The 21,238-nt window shown below is 38.5% G+C and overlaps 1 protein-coding gene across 1 annotated transcript in view; it reads right to left on the bottom strand.

The window, feature by feature from the left end:
- KIF16B (kinesin family member 16B) overlaps window positions 1-21,238 on the bottom strand; it is a gene marked incomplete at its 5' end in the record, with an annotated part of 147,245 nt that overhangs the window by 61,411 nt on the left and 64,596 nt on the right. The window contains 6 exons of the mRNA XM_081998627.1: window positions 1,118-1,171; window positions 8,289-8,377; window positions 8,576-8,658; window positions 14,635-14,772; window positions 17,141-17,192; window positions 18,321-18,440. Of these exons, the coding sequence (XP_081854753.1) occupies window positions 1,118-1,171; window positions 8,289-8,377; window positions 8,576-8,658; window positions 14,635-14,772; window positions 17,141-17,192; window positions 18,321-18,440 (536 nt within the window). The remainder of the gene's footprint in view (window positions 1-1,117; window positions 1,172-8,288; window positions 8,378-8,575; window positions 8,659-14,634; window positions 14,773-17,140; window positions 17,193-18,320; window positions 18,441-21,238) is intronic.

The raw sequence follows: 21,238 nt of genomic DNA, 5'->3' as shown, positions 1-21,238 counted from the left end.
AAATAATGTCTTCTCTTTAGGTGAGCCAAACTGAATTATTAAGAAACAGGATTATAAGATTAGGAACAGACGTATTTGAGAGAGAAATTACTTTAAGACAAATTATTCTGTCCTCTGCAATCTCTCTTTTTAAGGTTCCGTGCATTCCAAATGAGGACAGATGGGGACTTGAAGGTCACCATTACCCCCATAATACAATCGCCTGAATACATGTAGAGACAACCTGCAAGTCAGTCAGTTAAAAAGTCAAACAAATTCAAGCACAAGCAAAACAACTTCAGCATAATCTGAATTCAAATCCTATCAACATAACAAAGTCGATAAATATCAGTGACTCTGCTGCATCATTTTCTGAATAACATCTTCTAATGCTTCAGAGTTTCAGGAGTTTTCTGAGTTTACTTAACTTAGCCCAACTGTATGAACAGCTCTTTCAAAATGGAACAAGCAGGCTAAACCTGAGATGGCAGAAAGTGTCTTTCAGGTTATGAATCTAATCAATGCCATCATCTGCAACCAGGTAAGAGCTATTACTTCTAAAATCTTAGCAGGTATGATGAGCCAGAACAGTCAGCTCAGTTTGCCAGTTGACAACAATATATCCTTCTATACTTCAAACTGATTTCAAAATCATGTTCTGAGAAGTACAACTGGTATGCCCATACCAGCACTGCAGTTTTATTTAAGAGAAGCAGAATTTATAACATGAGTTTTTCCAATCAAGATTCAATCCAAAGGCAACTAAACCGTTAAAAAAAAAAACCTCAATAAAGAATGTAATTTGCCATCTTTTAAAATAATGCCATGAAAATTAAGAGTGAGGGTAACATATTACATTGTATAATTTGCCATCCTCATACCTTTGTGTCTCGTACTTTCTTTGATAAAGATCACAGTTAGCTACAATTCAGCTTGTCTATCTATTACTCATCAGTAAGAATGAACAGTTCAAGAAAATAACCCAAATCTTCATAGAAGACAAAATAAACTTATTTATATCAGGATCCTCTGCTTGCTGAGTGACACCGTGATTCCAAATTAATCGTTTAAATGAGTCTACAACATGTAAACTACAACATACACACACACATATAAGCACCACAGAGAATAATGTTACCTTTTACTTTCTAATTTTTCAAGCTCCTCTCGTTGTTGTCTTTCAAATTCTAGCCTGATTAAAAAAAACCACAACAGTAAAAAGTTTATTATTTCCTGAATATCACAAAAAGTAGGAAGATACAATGCAATTCAGTGTCTGTTTGGAAGATTATAATAATGGTAAAAATAAAGTTTTAAAAAACTATTTTCTACAATAACAGAAAATATTGCCTTCATTAGGGTTACAAATTAGATATCATGCTGTCTGACACGAGTACAAACAGAAAAGTAAATGAATTTCTGGAGGGGAAAAAAACCTATTTAAAAAGTAAAGTTAAACAAGACAGATAAGTGATTAGCATAGCCTCTGCAAGTTAACTACATGCAGACATGGCAATCAATACATAGAAATTGAATTTCTCTACCTTAGACAGATCGGTCCTTTTACAGGGAAAAGACTGCCATGGGAGGCAGGGGGAAACAGAGCGATCAATTAAGAAAGGAATTGATAGAAAAAAAACATATTAGCGGTACGGAATATTTTAAAGTCAACAACAGTTTGTTTTATTAGAGGTTAGATTCATAGAACATTCATCACATGACTATTCAGAAGGAAAATTTAAATAATTGTTCTTTCTAAGCACATTTTTCAAATGCCAGTGCTACGTAATCAATGCTCATCATCCTATGGTTTATTAAATTGGCCTCTTATCAGAAGGGAAACAGATAGGAAACTATGCTACAGTATGCTCTTAGTTCTCCTTTTTCCTCCCAGGGAAAAAAACAAAACAAAACCAAAAAACAACCACAAAAACAAACACACCAAAAAAACACCTACAAAAAAACCCATCCCACAAACATTACTATGATGTAACCAGTGGGGTTGAAAAACTTCAAATTCCTGGAAACATTCAAGTATAGAACACAATTCAAACTCATTCATCTAACATATTTTGAGATCTTAATGGATTCAGTTTGATAAGGTTCTGAGTAGTTAAGGGAAAGTATTTTATGTCATTTTTAGTATCAGCTCTTATTACAGTTGTACAGAACTTAAGTTTTGCAAAGGAAATCAAAGTAAGTTTTTTAAGGAAGTTTTCCAAAATAAAGTTTTTCTAGGATTTTTTTAAATCATAAAGAACCTATATATGAACTGAAATAGTCAACCAAATACACAAATATACAGTTATTTCAGGCCTTCTACAGCTTAATGAGTTTGCAGGTTAGTGAGATAGTTCATAAACACTGAAAAAATGCAAGACTGCACAAGTTAACTTCCAAGTATGTGAGGAACTACAGTTTAAGATGTCATGAACAAAATTACATAGACAGTTGTTTAATATAAGGTACATTGAGTATTTCTTTCTAAAATCATACAAACGCCTATGACAAAAAGGAATTGCCCTTGGAAACATGCAAAAAATACCCCAATAACCTAACATTTATAAAGTAGTTTAAATGAACTTTGATTCCTACCCGCTCAAGAAGCATCTTTCCAACCACTGCAATACTAGAGAAAGACTAGTTTAACAAATTCCATTTTTCCCTACTTCTCACAAATTCGTTTTTAAAAAATACCTTTTACAATGCCTAGGAGATTAGCAAATGTAGATTTTTATATGCACAACTCCAGACATCCAGAGCCTTCCTGTAAATGTCTCACCAAGAGCCCCTTCACATTTGCATTAAGACTATGTCTATAGATAGGCACCACTGGACACTATCTCCACATTACAGCACAAGGAGAGGTGACAACAACTCAGTATTTTTAATTCTATCATAATTTTTGTAGCAGCAATGCAAAATGCATGAAGTTATGCAAAGAGAACAACAAGCAATCCTAGGGGACTTCAGAAAGCAAAAGGTTAATTTAATGATTACCATGTACTGTACTTTAAGCTATACCTCAAAAGCCCTTGCTTTGGCTATGGTCTACCTCTGGAATTCATAGCTGTTAGTTATCACTTCTTACCTAGGGTTTGGCTGACAGATGCCACTATATTCATCATTACTTCAGCCCAAAGTAATATAGAACCTGGGGAATACAGCTCTGGTCCATGGAAATGCAGATGTCCATTGGGTGCTGTCAGATGTAGACCACCTTTGCTTAGACAGCTGGCAAAGATGATCTACAAGTATTCCCATGCTTGGTTAAGCCATAACGACGTAAAATGTTTCAGATCAGCTAACATAATGTGCAAAACACAGAGCAAAAATCTTTTGATATTTTGACTGTCCTAAAAGACACATAATTTGGCAAACATTTTAGATATGCATCAAAATGGTAACCAGCTTTTGATTGAGATTCGATACAAAGAAAATAAGCCATCATAGCCATCAGTCTAATATAAAAACAGGTCAGTGTGAAAACTCCATGATTTGCTGTTTGAGTATGTGTCTCTAATGCCTTCAACAGTGGGGTCAGGACAATCAGTTTTACCTTACACTGAAATAAAGCCGGTGGTGCTCAAAAGGTTGTTCAGGAAACAAAAATGAACTATGCAGAATTGGTTCGTTCTTCAGTGAATGAACTCAAATATGGATCATCATCAATTCCCCAATCAACAGCTTCCAAACGCTACATATAGCTGTTAAAAATGTACGTTTATGTAATTTAGACAAGTAAAGAATACTCCTATATGAAGGAGTCTAACACAACCTGCTGTTTTGCTGCTACGTAGATTCGGTGGTGCCTAAGAAGGTCTGAGCTCCACTCAAAGGCTCTCCTACCACAGGGTTATTCACAGCGCCTCTATCCTCTATCAAAGGCGCTCATGCTGGAGCCTTTACTTCTGCAGGGATAATAATGATGCCTGTCTTCTTTCACTGGCTGCCTATTTTCTCAATATATTTAGGACTTCACCACTTCTGGGACCATTACACCTCAGCAGTATTTGCTTCAAACTGATTACGACTTCAAAGTTATTTCAGGGCTGAAGAGAATCTGGGGAGGCAGGACAGGCTGTCATGGATTGCCAAAACCTTGTTTCTTTAAGAAGCTAGTAAAAAAAAAAAAAATCTCAGCCATCACCAGCTGTAACAAATCACTGCCAGTTTTACAAAGTACAGGTACAAGATTGATGTTTTTAGGTTTAGTCTATCCATAATAAAAGCATTTTTCACATAACCTTTACTCTCTTTATTAATGTAAGCACCACTGTAAATAAAAAAAAAAATTAGCTTTAAATTAAAAAGAAAGAAAAAATATACAGATATTAAAGACTAGAATCCACTCTTTCTTCTTTTGTAGCTCTACCACAAAGGAACTTAATCTGATCAGTGTTGAATTAAATAGTCACCATTTTCCTGGAAAACACGGCATATCTAGTGATAAGAGCAGTGTAGATAAGCTGCAGAGAAAGGAAGTCAGTTCTACTAGCACCAGTACTACAAGAGCTTAATTTACACAGCACAAAAGTACGATCTGTTACTACATCTGTTAGGAAAGACTGAGTACTGGCAGGACTACAAAGATGTTACAATGCTATTCAGTAGCCCAATTTATGAGATTAATTTTTTAAAAAAGAAAACAAACCCCCCCATGCTAAATCCATGACAAGACCAAGGTTTTTCATGAGTGGTTTTAGAATTACAGTATAATGTAGCTTACAGAAGGTCCACAAATGAAATCTTCAACATAACTCTATGTGCAAAATTCTATTTTATCCAAAGCTTATTATCTGAAGCAGTGTTGCATGACACCAGATTAAAGACAAAGGCTGGGAACAAGCAGGACAAAGAATTTTGCATGTTAAGCCTAAATTTTATGCAACTATCTCCACATATGGGAAATCAGCAGCTGAAATGCAACACACACACACAACAAAAGCCACTCACAAAGACCACCCATCTGAAAACGCAATTAAAGATAACTTGATTTTCACATGGGAAAGATACCGATATAGTTGGCAAGATCTGTCATTTTTCCGCTTTCACAACTGCAGGTAATACCCCACAGGCTCTTCTGCCGTTGATTGCTAAAGATGCTAAATCTTACAAGCTGTTTATTGCAACCTACAGAAATCACAAATTTAGCTACCAGTCTTTAGGTTATCAATAGTCAAACTGCAAGAACAGGTGGTGTTGAACATGCCGAGTTAACAATAGGCAGAATGCCAGTCAGCTACAGAAGTTGCACAAAAAACCCCAGAGGGCCAGCTACTGAATGCAGACCTACACTGCTGGTGGGCAGTATACCATTATGTTATGAGAAACGGATACTACAATCTATTGTAATAAAGGGTCATACCAAAGGACCACATCCTACATTGTTCCTGATGAAAAAAAAAAAAAAATCCAAACCAAATTTAGAGTAGGATATTCTTTTCCATCTGCACTTTTCCAGGAAGCAAGATGCTCGCCCCCACCAGTGCCGTGGGTAGAGCTACCCTGCCTTTGATACCCAGAGATCAGATTTATTGAATGTTTTACCCAGGCTGAACACAGTCACCACGCACAAGAATAACCACTGCAGCACTGTACTTGCTAAGCAGTGTTCCTAGCTGGAAGTACAGAGCTCAAGCATCCTACAGGCTGTCCAACTCTTTACGAATACGATGCCATTGGCTTTGAATTATTACTAAGACCCAAAAGCTTGGGGTCTGCTTTATTCAAAACGTATTCTTTTCTTTAACTTGCATTTACCCCAGCCACCTTTCAAGTAACACTTTCTACAGAATTAACCTCTTTGGGACAAGCTCACCACATGCTTAGAAAAACGCCAGTGCTGTCAGAAAGGAGGAGCTGGAAAGAAAACAGTGTTAGCATCAACTTAAGTAAATTTAAAATTGTCATGGAATCCCAGCCTAAGCTGAAACGCTGTTGTTGCCAAATTGCTATCCATAAAGACGCATCAGTTATGGAAGATGCTTTCTTCCACTGATTTTTAAGACCACAGCTCAGTTAAACTTCAGAGCCTACCTTCTCTTTGCAGCAGTCATAAAAGCAGTAAGAACAGTCATATTTGACACGGGGGATTGCTTGGTTTTGGGTTTGTTGGTTTTTGTTTTGTTTTTTTGAATCACTGATCAGTTAGGACAACACCAACCTCTGCACTGCATGGGCAACGTGTATTATTAGGTATGGCATCTATTTGTTTAAACATATTTAAAGCATCTAAGATGGGGGTAGGAGTTTAAATTATTAATATGCAGCCATGCCCTTCCTCACTTACGTACATAACAGTGACTATGGAACAACCTCAGATAGGTTTTATTGCTCACAAACAAGCAACAGCCACACAGACCAGCATTCCTCCTGTAATGTGAGCCTTAAGCATAATCCGTTTTTGTGTTTACAAATTAAGCAAGACAAAATATCCTGCAAGATAGTTCACAAAGATTAACTGAATGCATAGTAGTAGGAGAACACCAATAATTAACCCTCTGCTCATAGTTTCTAGTCTAATAAAAAACACAGGCATGAAAGTGTTCAGGAATATGAAAAGTATTTCACCTAATCTATCCTCAATTTCAACAGCACTCTCCTAATCACATCCAAGAAAGCAAAATAAAAGTTACAAGAAGTTTTAGACGGGAAAAATGGTAATGTTTCTAAAAATTGCTGCATATATTGATAACTTAATTGTATTATTCATACTGTTTGATATCCAGGAAAGCAAGGTAAGATGTTTGAAGAACTGGTAAATTAAAAAAGAAGCTATATGCCACAAAATATATTAGGGGAAGAAGAAGAAGAATTTGCTGTAATCTATTCCGTCATAGAGACAATCAAGTAACACCTGACCTGAGACCTCTTTTCCTTTTTTTTTTTTCTTTTTTTTTTTTTTTCCTCCAAGGTCCCTTCAACTGGGCCTTGCCCATACCATTATATTTTCTGCAAACCTGAAATGTTAAAAGTGAGGCAATGCTGAAACAATCTGTCTACTCTATGCTGACTGCAAAGTCAAGGTCAGTACTGTGCAGCATTATGAATAACATAACAGTATCGTAAGAGCGTAACATTATTAGTCGGGGAAAAGCCCACGGTAGCTGATCAATAACCAGAGGTAAGAAAGAACAGCCAGGAACCTCACCCAGCTCACAAAAAATAAAATACTAGCAACTCTGACTAGAAGTTTTTAGATCAAACTATCTGAAAAGCTAAAGAAATAGAAAAACATACATATACTTTTTTGACCTTCTCTTTCATCTCTGAAAAAAGACGTAATTTATGAGCAACTATCTCACTATCTTGACATCTCTATAGGTAGCTCAGTAGCAAAAGAGTAACAGTCACATTTAAGCAGTGTTATTACACATATTCACTGTATTTAAGACATTGTTTAACTTGAAGTTATTATTACCTGTCCAATCTTCCCAAGTTCTAATGGATAAAGAGCAACCTCACAGAAAAACTCAGGGAATAAAGCTGCTCTATCCAAGCCTGCAATTCAATTTACGGCCAATTTTTCGAAAGCACATAGGTGGTTAAAGTGCCTCATCTCACACTCAATTCAAAACACAGGCACTAGCTATTGAAAAAAAATTAGAACAAAACACCATCAATTCTCTGTAAGTCATTTTAAGAACACTGGTAAAAACATTAAAAACAGCTTCTCAACAATAAGCAGTCTATGTCATTGTAACTGTATAATAAAAACTGTTTTCCACATCCTAACTTGGCCACCTACTAAGAGGTATAGAGGTGAGAACATAAGACATTCATTTGCCAGCCTTTTTAAGCTTGTATTGGTATTACATGAACTCAAAAAGCTTTAATTTTCTGTTTACAACTCATTTTTCTCAGGAAAAATAGTTAACTTATAATTCCGAAGAAAGCATAAACGTAAAATTTGCTATGTCATTAATGTGCTGAACTGCCTTGGTTATAATGCAAATGTTGTCTCCCAGACTCCAGGTGCTTACAGCTTCCCTTGTGTTAGATGTATGAGTGTGGCTGTTTGCTGGTGCAGTTACTCTTCTTGCATTTAAGTAGAAAAATCCCAGGTAAAAGCAAGTTTTAAACAGGTTAGAAATTTCTTCAGTGCCCCTTCATCCTGTTTCCTAGCATGAACTAGTTCAAATAATATTTCTAAGAAGTTCTGGCTTCATTCAGAAGGCCATTATTTAACAAGCATATACTATTAACCCGAGAACAAAATATTTTTTATTACTGACATTTGGAACACTCAAACCACTAAAATGAAGAACGGTTGCAACTTTAATAACCGCATTTTAGAATATACTCACCCTGGATTATAAAGCATAACTGCTGACAGGTTCTCACAAGATTTTGAAAGATCTGTCATAGACAAGCTGAAGGAAGAGAGCAGTCCACTCTAACAACAGACCATAAAATAAATGTATTAGACAAACACTTATGTGCTTACAAACTCTTATTTTGTTTCACTTGATGAAATATTAACTAATGGATGTAAAGCAAATTAAAAAAGTATTCTACAACAATCGAGGTATGTCTATATTAACAAGAAAATTGTGAAAGGTTTATATTTCCCCAGTCACTGATTTAATCCCACCTTTCTTTTTTCCCTTAGCTTAGCAGCTTCTTTGGGGTGGTTAAAGCGAAACATATTGGTTCTTCCAAGTAATATAACAGCACCTGATGAGAAAAACATACACGATTCACTGACAACATACTCTACCTGAAAATGCCAAGTAATTTTTCAGACAGGCAATATTTAAGCAAAGACTTCGTTAAGCAAGAACAAAAGGAAAATGCATTTGGACAATTCAAGTGTATAATGATGCATAGTCACAGCTACATTAATAGTTTATTCCTTCCTGTTACTACTTTAAAAAAAAAAACACCACACATGTTCACACACACAAATGGCAGTCATGTTCACGTAGTTCAGTTAAAGAATAAATACAGGTAGAGGAAGCAGTGGAAGCAGCTGCCCCAATTTGATCTATACACTCTTCAACAATGCTACTTTGGAAGCCACCAGTAGGTACTGGATACAATGGGAATGTCCATACATGCGACTAAGAATAAACTTGTCCATCCACTACTGATAGCAGTCACCTACACTGAAAGCTCCAAATCTCCATAATTTGTTCTCACTTACCTTTTTCTTCTCTATGTGGAACAACACTGAAGTTTACTGTCATTGAAAATGGGATTATTAGACTTCTATACCAAATAGCTATTTTCTGAGGGAAGAACTTTGAATAATTCATATTGAGCAATGCACACCTATTATTGTATTTAATCAGTTAAGGCACAGGTCACAAATAATGAGATTCTGGGCAATTCTTATCCTTTTTTAAAGACAATGGCACCAAGATTAACACTTTCCTACTAAGTAGTATATTGTCAATGATGTCTCGCTACTGTAATAACATGGAAGTCTTCCAGGTTAACCACCACAGAATCAAGCATTTATCTGTCAGGTGGTATGAGGCATTTTTAAAAAGGACTCCATTGCACTTAGAGTATGAAAAAACTGCACTTGGACTGTTCACTACAAATTCTTGCCATCTGAGTATGAAATGCTATCCTTAATAAGGAATGCTCCTCTTAAAAATAGCCTAGTTAGGAATATCAACCCAAATAAGGTCATCCAGTCTTGGCAAATAAATGCAAAAAGCACTAGAGTCATGAAATCACTTCTTGCTGTCTACACAACACCTCAATTTTGGACCATATGAACAGTTCACCTCAGTCTAATCTTAAAAAGAATTACCTTTCATAAATCTGTACATAGGTTTGTATTGCAAAGTCATTTTGATACCACCTCTAATTTATATGATGACCTTTCCTTCGAGAAGTATGTTGGGCATACTTTCTATGTAAGCATATTAAAAGGGATCCCTGACGGTCATGACTGCTGTAGTGAAAGGGCTAAAACTGTTTTTAGTCTACCACTGCTTCATATGCTCACAGTTGTCCCAAACATTTATCTGTTACTCCTGCTGACTGCCTGGAGAGAGATTTTGTGACAGTGAGGACTTTATGAAATTCCTTCAGTTACTTTCAAAGGAAGATAAAAATAACTAATTGTATAATTAATTGTAAATATTTTTGACCACTTTACTAGGTGGAAGCAACCTAAAATAATTAAAATTTCAGAATGAATACAGTTATAGATACATGTTGCTAACTTCATGAATTTAAAAGAAAACAGGAGAGGCTTAACAGCAAGCACATGGCAGTTAAACCCAGATGACGGATCATATGAACAACTCCTACGTTTCTCTTAGTACTTCTCTGAAGCCTATGATCATTTTTGTGTTATTCTATTAATGAAACACTCTGCAATATTAATTCCCACTTGAGAGAACTCAGATAATCACCAACACCAAAGCCTCTTCAGGAAAAAAAAGATGGACAAAACCATGCAGTCAACTGTTTCCTAAGCACCAGGTTCGATCATCCGCCATTGTACAATGCAGCTCTCCATCAGAATTCAAGTATGCAAAGTGCAGCGTAAATGTCGTCATGGAAACATAACTGGATTTGCTATGGGGTTTGCTTTCCATTTATTTACTGTAAGCAACAATTCTTATTCTCCTTGAATGTTAAATGGCAAAGAAAAAAGGTCTGTCAAATACGTTGATAGCACTAAGAACAATAACAACAAAGACAAAGCAAAAAAGTCTTTTATCTTTGTGAAGCTCTGATCTCACAATTTAACTGGTTGACTCCAACACATAAATGACCAGAGGACACAGGGAGGAAAAAAAAAAAATCATATATATATGAATAAAAGAATGCCTGTTGAATGTCAGAAGTATCTCTAATCTACACAGAGCAATCTTTTTGAACTATGCAAACAAATGTATCAATAATTAACATCTTACCAACTTCTACCAGTCACTTTTTTTATTTTTAAAAGTTATTTTTTTATTAACAAACTTTAAAAAGAACAAGCAGTGGGAGGTTACATTAACTACAGAAGAGCTGGCTGGAACACTTTGTTTAAGCTGAGGACAAATTTAGAATCATCAAATAACAGAATCATTTAGATTGGAAAAAACTTCTAATGTCACCAAGTCCAACTGTAAACCTAACACTGCCATATCCACCACTAAACCATGTCCCTAGATGCCACATCTACACATCTTTTAAATACCTCCAGGGATGGTAAATCAACCACTTCCCTGGGCAGCCTGTGCCAGTGCTTGACAAACCTTTCGGTGAAGAAATTTTTGGCACAACTTGAGGCCATTTCCTCTAATCTTATCACTTGCTTCTTGGGAAAAGAGACTAATGCCCACCTCGCTACAACCTCCTTTCAAGAGAGAGCAATAAGGTCTCCCCTCAGCCTCCTCTTCTCCAGGCTGAACAACCCCAGTTCCCTCAGCCGCTCCTCGTAAGAGCTCTAGACCCTTTGTGGTCCCAAATATGGGCTCTTCCACCCGGTGTGCAGAGAGACGAAAAACACACAGAGCTGAGATATTTGCTTTTATTCCAAATCTGCGCAGAGTTGGGTGCTAGGTGGGAGGCCCACAAAGCTAGCATGCCTCAGTTAACAGACAGAAAATATTTATACACTTTGAGCAACAGTTATCAGTATTTTTTTAAAAGTTGGCTCCGTGACCCTTGTTCCCCTTGGTTCTCACCAGCCTCGTCTCCACTTAAAGCCACAGCGGCCTCCTTTCTCTCTAGGCATGCTCAGTGAGGAAGGGGCTTTTGTGAGGAGGGGGCTTCCCTCACCCAGGGGCAGGTTTCTATTATGCATATTATATGATAATTAGATGTTAATTAGGATAGTTCACTCAAGGTTGAGTAGCTGTGTTTCTTTTGTGATTATCTTGTTCCTTTCCTCGAGGTTGCACCTTGTTAACTGCTCAGAGACTAAACAATACCCCCAGCTTCACTCCTTGCATGCCTTCAACACCTTCACCAGCTTTGTTGCCCTTTTTCAGATGCGCTCCAGCACTTCAGTGTCTTTCTTGTAGTGAGGGGCCCAAAACTGAACACAGGATTCAAGGTGCAGCAGCCAAACACAGGGGCACGATCACTTCACTCCTGCTGGCCACACTATTTCTGATAGAGGCTAGGATGCTGTTGGCTACCTTGGCCACCTGGGCACACTGCTGGCTCATGTTCAGCCAGCTGTCAACCAGCACCCCCAGGTCCTTTTCTGCTGGGCAGCTCTCCAGCCACTCCTCCCCAAGCCTGTAGCGTTGCTCGGGGTTGTTGTTACCCAAGTACAGGACCCTGCACTTGGCCTTGTTAAGCCTCATACAATGGGCCTCAGCCCATTGATCCAGCTTGTACAGATCCCTCTGCAGAGCCTTCCCGCCCTCAAGCAACAGATCAACACTCCTGCCCAACTTTGTGTCACCTGCAAACTTACTGATGGTGCACTCCATCTCCTTGTCCAGATCATTGATAAAGATACTAAACAGAACTGGCCCAAATATGAGCCCTGGGGAACACCACTTGTGACTGGCTGTCAACCAGATGTAACTCCATTCACTACAATTGTTTGTGAGTTTAAGGTAAAGGACAAATTCTAATTGTGAATATTAATTCCATTACCTCTAGAAACCCTACCATATGTTCTCAAGAATAAAAAAAATATTGTAGTAAGTTAGATTTGTACAAAAAGGCCACATTAGTCAGAATTCACAAATGCTGGAAGTGATCTGTAGAAGGAAGTGGTAATTAATTAATATGCCTTTTTGGTTCGTGTTTTTAAACTCCACGACAGTCTAAAAACTTAACACATTTTAAAATGAACAGTTATTAGTGATGAACGGAAACATTTAAATATATCAGCAGTTAATCAGCGTTACCTAAAGCAGCTATTTAAGAATGCTGGCGCTTCATGCTGTGAGACTAAATGCTAACACAGCTAGAATACACAGATTGTGCACGAGTCATTAAACTAGTTATTTCATTAGCTTTACCCACCTGATGTCACAGTGGCCATCTTTCTGTCACACTCAGTCTGGTTACACAGCCTACAGGTCACCTTATGCGGCTTCTTTCCCCCCCCCCCCCCAAATTTAGTAACTCAAAGCAACCCTTTCCACTTTTGAGTTGCAAATTTCTTTAGACAGACAGAAATTCAGGAGAAAAAAAAGTCATGTTTCCATTGTTCACAGTACAAAAATCAAGTTGTTACATACACCTGGAAGAGGGAAATAGCATCCAAACTGCTACTTTCTTCTAAGGCACAACAAAACTTTACTACCTTTGAAATGCAGTAGGATAAAGATCACAGAATCACAGAATCACTAAGGTTGGAAAGGGCCTTCAAGATCATCAAGTCCAATCATTAACCCAACGCCACCATGCCCCCTAAACCATGTGCCGAAGTGCCACATCCATATGTTTTTTGAACACTTCCAGAGACGGCCACTCCACCACCTCCCTGGGCAGCCTGTTCCAATGCTTGACCGCTCTCTTGGTGAAGAAATTTTTCCTAATATCCAACCTAAATCTCCCCTGGCGCAACTTGAGGCCATTTCCTCTCGTCCTCGTTGAGTCATTGCAACTGCAATTCTTATTGTTTACAGTGTTATTTGCCATCATTGTCAATGTTTCTATTGCTAACAATTTATCAATGGGATTTACCATAATATAAGACAAAGAGAGCTGGGCTTTCTTTCCCCCCCGCCCCAGTAGCCATAAGTGAACCAAATGCATACATGTATTGTTTTGCATGAAGAAACAGACACTTCACAAAATCAACATCCCCCCTCTACACCAAAACCCCTTCCCTTCTGAAAGCAGACTTTTGAAGAACTTGTCTGAGTTCAGAAAAGATGCAAGACTTCCCTTGTTCAACACTGAATACTTCCTTTGTTAGAATAAGCTTGCTCTGAAAGCTTCTTTCCAGGAATGTAAAGTGACATTGTTTTTCAGCAGCTGAGCTGCATCACAGCCTCACTGCTAAACGGGTCTTCAGCTCATTGCTAAATGGGAAGATATTATGGGTGCTCCTGGAAGATAAAACATCCAGAACCTCTGATGCAGCACTCACCATCTTACTTGCTAGCCAGTCCTTTCCAGGTCAACACAATGCACCTTTGTTCCCAGCCGTCCCGGCTGCATTTTCATTTCCAGATTTTAAAGCTTTCATGTTAAAGTTATAATTCTCTAAACTTCCTCCATAAGGGTTAGCCTTCCCCTTTTTGACATCTCCCTACAGCTGCAGTGAACAGATACTCCAGCTGAACCTCCTGCTATACAAGAGGATTTGGCAACAGAGCCTTAAGCAGGACCAGCCTGAAGCTCAGGGAGGGGTGCGGGGGTGTCTCTGACATTATTTTAGTCCGATAGAGACCAATATTTTTTTGCTAAGTATTACAGCAACCTAAGCAATCTGGCATTGAGTTCACTTTATGTATAAGGTTGAACGAAATCAGAGGGTAACTATCAATTCATACTCAAGATTATCAAGTGGCTTAAATTAGTAAAGAATTCTCTTTTCACCACGTGGCAGTTCTTTGACAATAACTCCATGGTTCTCCTGATGGTTTTGGGCTGTACTTGAGAAAACATGGAATTAAAATTAATTAAACAATAACCCCTTTATATATACACAGATCTTTTCAGTGCTGTTGCCAGAAAGAAACAAAGATGCTGCATCAAAAATGACATTACACTAGATAATACCTTGGTTTAAGTGTGTGGCCTCTGTAATCTGGATACCATTCACAGAACACTGCGCTCCATTCAGTGGTATTAGATTCACAGTACCATTGAGATTTTCAAAGATGCAATGCTCACTTTCCAAATCAAGGCCATGAAGAACTAAATACAAAGAAATAAAATAACATAATTAGTTTCTTAACAACTAGTAAGATTAGCATGCTGATAAGAATTTATTGAGGACATACTGCCCTACATATTTGAGAGTATCTTTTCTCTTTATTCCAAACAAGGTTATTTTCCTTCCTTCATCACAGCCTGCATGCCTTAAATGTCAATGCCGTTTATTATAGTGGAAAGAGAAGAGCGTCACGTTGCTAAAAGCTTTTTGGTGTAATGTTCTTTCCTCCTATGTTTTAGCACCAGATTACCAAATGCTTCTTCCCTTCTGATAGCAAACAAGAAAGTAAAATTTACATATTTGTAGAGACAATTTTTTTTTTACTAATTTCAGGGAAATAATTAAAGCTTTCTGACTTTAAAGCAACCATGCTTAAATCTGTAAAAACAGAATATAATCTGTGATTATAGACTAACAAGGATGACTGAAATAAAGTTCTTATATTCTATTATATTCAGGCCCTTTATCAGTAACTTATGCTACCGTATTGCGTTTGCGTGGCATGGTTTTGGTAGCAGTGGGGGTTGCAGGGGTAGATTCTGTAGGAAGCTGCTAGAAGATTCCCCTGTATCCAACAGAGCCAGAGCCAGCTGGCTGCAAGACGGACCTGCCACCGGCCAAGGCCGAGCCCATCAGCGATGGTGGTAGCACCTCTGGGATAACTGAGATAAGGTGGCGGCAGGGGGGTTGAATGGGAAAAACAACTGTGCAACTACCGGGGAAAGGAGGAAGAATATGTGAGAGGAACAGCCCTGCAGACCCCCAGGTCAGAGCAGAAGGAGGGGCAAGAGGGCTCCAGGCACCGGAGCAGAGGCTCCCCGGCAGCCCCCGGGGAAGCCTATGGTGAGGCCAGCTGTGCCCCTGCAGTCACGGAGCTCCCCGGGGGAGCAGATCTGCACCCGCACCCGGGGAGGGCCCCACATCGGAGCAGGGGGATGCCTGAAGGAGGCTGTGACCCCGTGGGCAGTCCGTGCTGGAGCCGGCTCCTGGCAGGACCTGTGGCCCCGTGGGGAGAGAGAGGAGCCCCGGCTGGAGCAGGGTTGCTGGCAGGACTTGTGACCCCACGGCGGACCCAGGCTGGTGCCATCTGTTCCTGAAGGATGGCACCCATGGGGGGACCCAGGCTGGAGCAGTTCTTGAAGAACTGCAGCCCGTGGGAACAACTCCCATTAGAGTGGTTCATGAAGGACTGTCTCCCATGGGAAGGAACCCATGCTGGAGCAGCGGAAGAGTGTGAGGAGCCCTCCCCCTGAGGGGGAAGAGGCAGCAGAGACTGTGATGAACTGACCACAACCCCCATTCCCCATCCCGCTGCACCGCTCAGGGGTAGGGGGTAGAGAAATCAGGAGTGAAGTTGAGCCTGGGAAAAAAAGAGGGGTGCAGGGAAGGTGTTTTAAGTTTTAGTTTTTATTTCTCATTATCCTACTCTGATTTGATTGGTAATAAACTAAACTAATTTCCCCAAGTCGAGTCTGGTTTGCCCATGATGGTAATTGGGGAGTGATATCCCTCTCCTTATCACAACCAACCAGCCTTTCATTAGATTTTCTCTCCCCTGTTCAATTCAGGAAGGGGAACCATAGAGCAACTTCGGTGGGCAGGTAGCATCCAGCCAAGGTGAACCCACCTCAGCTTCTTTCTGTCTCTTCTTCAACTAAGAGATGATTATCTCTACCTGTGTTGTTTAATACCACAGATCAAGTTCACTAGTTTCATGAAATTTATATACAAATTTTAATCTAGGCATCTTTTGACCCACAAAAATATACCAAACTAAATTATTTGACTCTCAGTCTCTCAGCTGAGAATTAAAGGATGCAGTTTATTAATGAAACTGCCTTCAAGCAACGTATGTGACTGGGCAGCCTAGGTCTGGCAGTTAGTTGCTTTGTAAAAAAGTGAGTAAGTAAATCAGTAGAAGCCTACCTACTTTTTACGAACTTCCAGAATTTTCTTCAACTCAAATCTAAATTACCAAGACTGCTTTACGTATAACAATATTATCACTATACAAAGCTTAAGAGAATGATTGTGCAGTAATTATGACAGGTGCTGTATGAAAAAAGGGTGGTATTTTTACACAATGCTATTTCAAAAACAGCAAGCAATAAATTAGTAACAAGTATATGAATAAATTTTAAGTCCACAAGCTATTCTTCAAGTCATGCTCCTTGAAGCAATTCCCACACAACTGAGCTCCCAAATTTTCTAAAACTGTGAATATGCAAGAACATACAGACAACTAACCAAAAAAGAGAAAAAAATATGGAGCTTTGTTCACATGTTCGGATGTTAGAAGAAGGAAAAACAGCTGAAGAAAGAACACAGAAGAAATGCCAAATTCCATACCAATATCCTGTTCTGTCATAGCATCTTCTCTTCCAACATGTGTTTGGCCCTCCTAATTAAAAGAGAAACACACATTATTTTCAATTGAAATCTCCCTTCCTCCCCCACAAAGATATAATTTATCCTTCCACTTTCTGAGAGTAACCTGAACAAAATATATGTTTAAACATATGTCCTGGTTTCAGCCAGGATAGAGCTGGTTTTCCTCACAGAAGCTAGTGTGAGACTGTGTTTTGGATTTGGGATGAGGAACTGTTGATAATGTGCTGATGTTTTGGGTTGTTGCTGAGCCGTCAAGGACAGTCCAGCTTCTCGTGCTGGCCTGCCAGCGAGCAGGCTGGGGGTGCACGGGGAGCTGGGAGGGGACACAGCCGGGACAGCTGACCCAGACTGGCCAAAGAGATATTCCCTACCATACGACGTCATGCCCAGTACATAAACTGGAGTTGGCCGGGGGGGCGGAAATCGCTGCTCGGGGACGGGCTGTCGATCACGGGGTGGTGAGCAATTTCTGTATTGGGCATCACTTGTTCTTATACATTCCTTTGTTGGTATTATCATTATTGTTCCCTTCTTTCTTTCTGTCCTATTAAACCGTGTTTATCTCAACCCACGAGGTTTTTCCTAATTCTCTCCCCCGTCCCGCTGTGGGAGGGAGAGTGAGCGAGCGGCTGCGTGGTGCTTAGTTGCCGGCTGGGGCTAAACCACGACAACATACATGGAAAAAAAAAAATCAGGTAGCATTTTTAGAATGCCACCACAGTCATTATTATACAATATTATTAGCAAATTCAAGTTTCAGCTGTCCTGTGTAGAACCACCTTTTTAGTTTTGAGGCAATTAATCTAGATTTGGATTTTAAGTCAAGCTTTACAATGAGATGAATGACAAACCAATATACACAGGTAGCAATATTAAACACCTACCTCTGGTTAACCAGTTGACCTTCAGGATCAACCTAAGCAGTAAGTTAACAATATTTTAATTGAATCAGTTGCAACCTCTTAAGAGCATTTCTTACCCTAGCAGAGAAATGTAATGAGCTTTTCTTACTACAGTGGAGACATGTAATGAGCACTATGTTTAGATAGCAAATTAATACTATGATTTGTCTACTGAAGAAAAAAAAAAAAAAATCACAAGGCATATAAAGGCTATGGAAACACAGATGTGTATTTACCTTCAAGTGGTACAAGATGATACCAGTGCTGAGAAGATCATCATCAATACCAATGAGATGAGGCAGTTCAGAATCTAACACAACACCTATCCCTTCTTTCCTCAGAGCCAAGGTTTGTTCCTGTAAAGGGCAAAAGTCTATTTATTAGGATATGCAAGAAATCCTGCTCTTTCTTCTCTTGCCATTACGTCTAATGTAACGTATTCCCTGTAATAGTAAAAAAAAAAATTATCCATAGTTTTTTAAAAACAAAACCCACATATTTTAAATGTGACTTTTATATTTCCATTAAGCCTTCCAAGCTTACTGTTGAGGAAATCTGTGAAGGTGTTATTTGAACGAAACCGGACAAACAGCTGAATTATACCAGATAAGGAAGATCAATCAAGAGCATAAGAAAGCCGTGTTGTCTAAAAGCAAACTACATACCACCTTGCATAATTTAAAGAATTTAAATTGTAAGAATTTAAAACTCCTCAGAATTCTGTACAGCTAAGAAATAGAAAACTGAAAACTCTTTGGCAATCCTTCAAATAAACTGAACCTTGCATAATAAAACCCCCAGGCACTTGAAAACTTAGCAAGCCTAAGCAGTTAAAACATCATCCAGTGTAAGGTAAGCATTGACAATACTAAATGAATGTAAGAAATATTTGCAGCACATAATTGCAATTTGTCAAAACTCCTTTGAGCAACATTGTACAGCCACCTGTAAGATGAAGCATCACTCAGCAGGACTACAAGTGTGAGACTTCAAGCTTGGATAAAATATCATGTGACTTAGTACTGATCAGACAGTCTATGCAATAAGTAAGAAACTAATTATAGCTTTGAAATAAGTTTTAGTATGTAGAAAGTTTATTCTTCAAGTTTGAAACAAAATCCTATTGGCTTCTAGTCCTGAAAGATAACAGCAACAGAAACTGTGAATGTGTACAGACACCACCTTTCAAAATGAATGCATTTTTCTACCTAAAACAGCTAAGCCCTTGCAAGCCAAGGAAGACTGACAACCCAGGAAGGAGAGGCAGCATCAGCAAGTGTATTCTTCTGTGTATTATAAGTGCACACTTTTCTCCTGGTGCTAGCAAATAAGTTTTCTGACAGCAGCATGACTATTCCTTTTCCAAGTCATCAGTGTGCCTTCTCTAGAAGCAACCAAGACACTACACTGTTTGTAAGAAAAAACAACTAGAACGTTGTATGTATTTTCCCCACGTACAGCAACCTGACAAATCTGAAAGAAGAAAACAGCAACAATATCTCATTTCCCTGTGCAGCACAAAACTTCATCAATATTCATACTGTTTAAAAAATTCTAAGTAAGGATACACCTGAGCAAGACGAGATGATGACACAACATACCAAGACACCCCAAAACTAAACCAGGAAATCCTGCTCTGGTCATGGATGAATTAGAAAGTTATCCACTGTTCAGAAAGAAGGAAAGAAAGCAGCTGTGATTCATGTTGCCCTGCAGCTCTCTGACATTAAAACTGCACCCAGCTATTCCTCGATATTATAAAAGTGTCAGCTCATAAAATAAAAAAACACAGCTTAAATCATTGTTTGAGTGAAAAAGTAATTTCAGTCAAACACACCTATCACATTAAATATTTATTGAGTAGCAGCTACTGTTAAATATAATTTATAATGTTTCCATATGACGAGGTTGAAGACTTAAAACACTAAGGACTGAGGGTCACTGACACGACTGTCGGCACCTTTAGCCCAACGGAACCGATAAAATATGAAGAGCTGAACTTTTTTCCCCAGCATAACAAAGCATTTGCCAACATCACGACTGAGGAAAAAACAGACATTGCAGGAGACAAAGAAATTATCAGTGGGTGGGAAAAATACCTCACAAACAATTAAGAAAGAAGAAAAAAACAATTCTTCATTTTCCAGTCTTTTCATATTTATCACATTTTTACTATATTCAGAAATAAAGCATGTATAATTGTGATTTAAAATAGATGTGTTACTTATTTATTCAGATCTAAAATTGAAGAACATAAATTAATTGAGTTTCTAAACCCTTGTTTTTCAAAAGTAGTACTATTCACACACAGAATGCATCCTGTTGATGAAAGCATTATAACAAAGCAGCAGAGACTAACTACAAATCGGGGTTTTTTTTCCTTTAATACTTGTTGTAAATTAGCTTTTATCTTCAGACACAATTCACTAAAAATCCTGAATCTTATTCAGGTATCTGGAGTAACTGCTAAACTTCAACCATTTGGCTTAAAACTTAATGCCAGATTCAAAAACTTCTGCAAGGAAGCCTCCAAACACCAAACTGCGCCCTTTTTTCCCCAAACGGAAATCACAGAAACCCCATCAGCACTAGATCTTTCTTACTGTGTTCTCCCATAGTCAGAGAAAGAGAAGAAAAAGGCCAGAAAGAAGTAGCCAAATTGCCTCTCTCTCAGCCTCAATGGCATAGGAAGGATGTTTCTACAGGAGGACAGACCTCTTTTGAAATAAATTGAAGGTCTGCAAGCTATAAGGCAGAGAAATTATTAGGTTGAATCCATAATTTGATTCGCTTTCATTTGTGCAACATAATTTTAAAAAGCAGTGAATCCGTAAGTCAAATGACAAGAGCAGGAAAGGTCATTGTCCCTATTAAAAAAAAGACACTAATTCAGAAAATTTATGAAAACCTCAAGGTACAGTTCATGAAAGCTGGATGTACTGCACTGCATGCATCTTAGCCTGAACTATCCTTGAACAGAGAAGTGTACACATACTCCTTCAGTAAGATGCGTTCATAAACTGTGGAAAATAAAGCAAGCCAAGTATTATCCACAAAGGAGCACTCCAGTTAATATAAATGGCTACTGTGTCAGGAGATTTTAAAAAAAAGGGTTTTCTTCTTCGGGAGCCACTAGATCAAATGGGCTTATCTG

This window comes from Phaethon aethereus (genome assembly GCF_964289735.1).
Source record: "Phaethon aethereus genome assembly, chromosome: 3".
Lineage (NCBI taxonomy): Eukaryota > Metazoa > Chordata > Aves > Phaethontiformes > Phaethontidae > Phaethon > Phaethon aethereus.
Note: the sequence above shows the minus strand (reverse complement) of the source record. Positions and strands in the feature narration are given on the sequence as shown.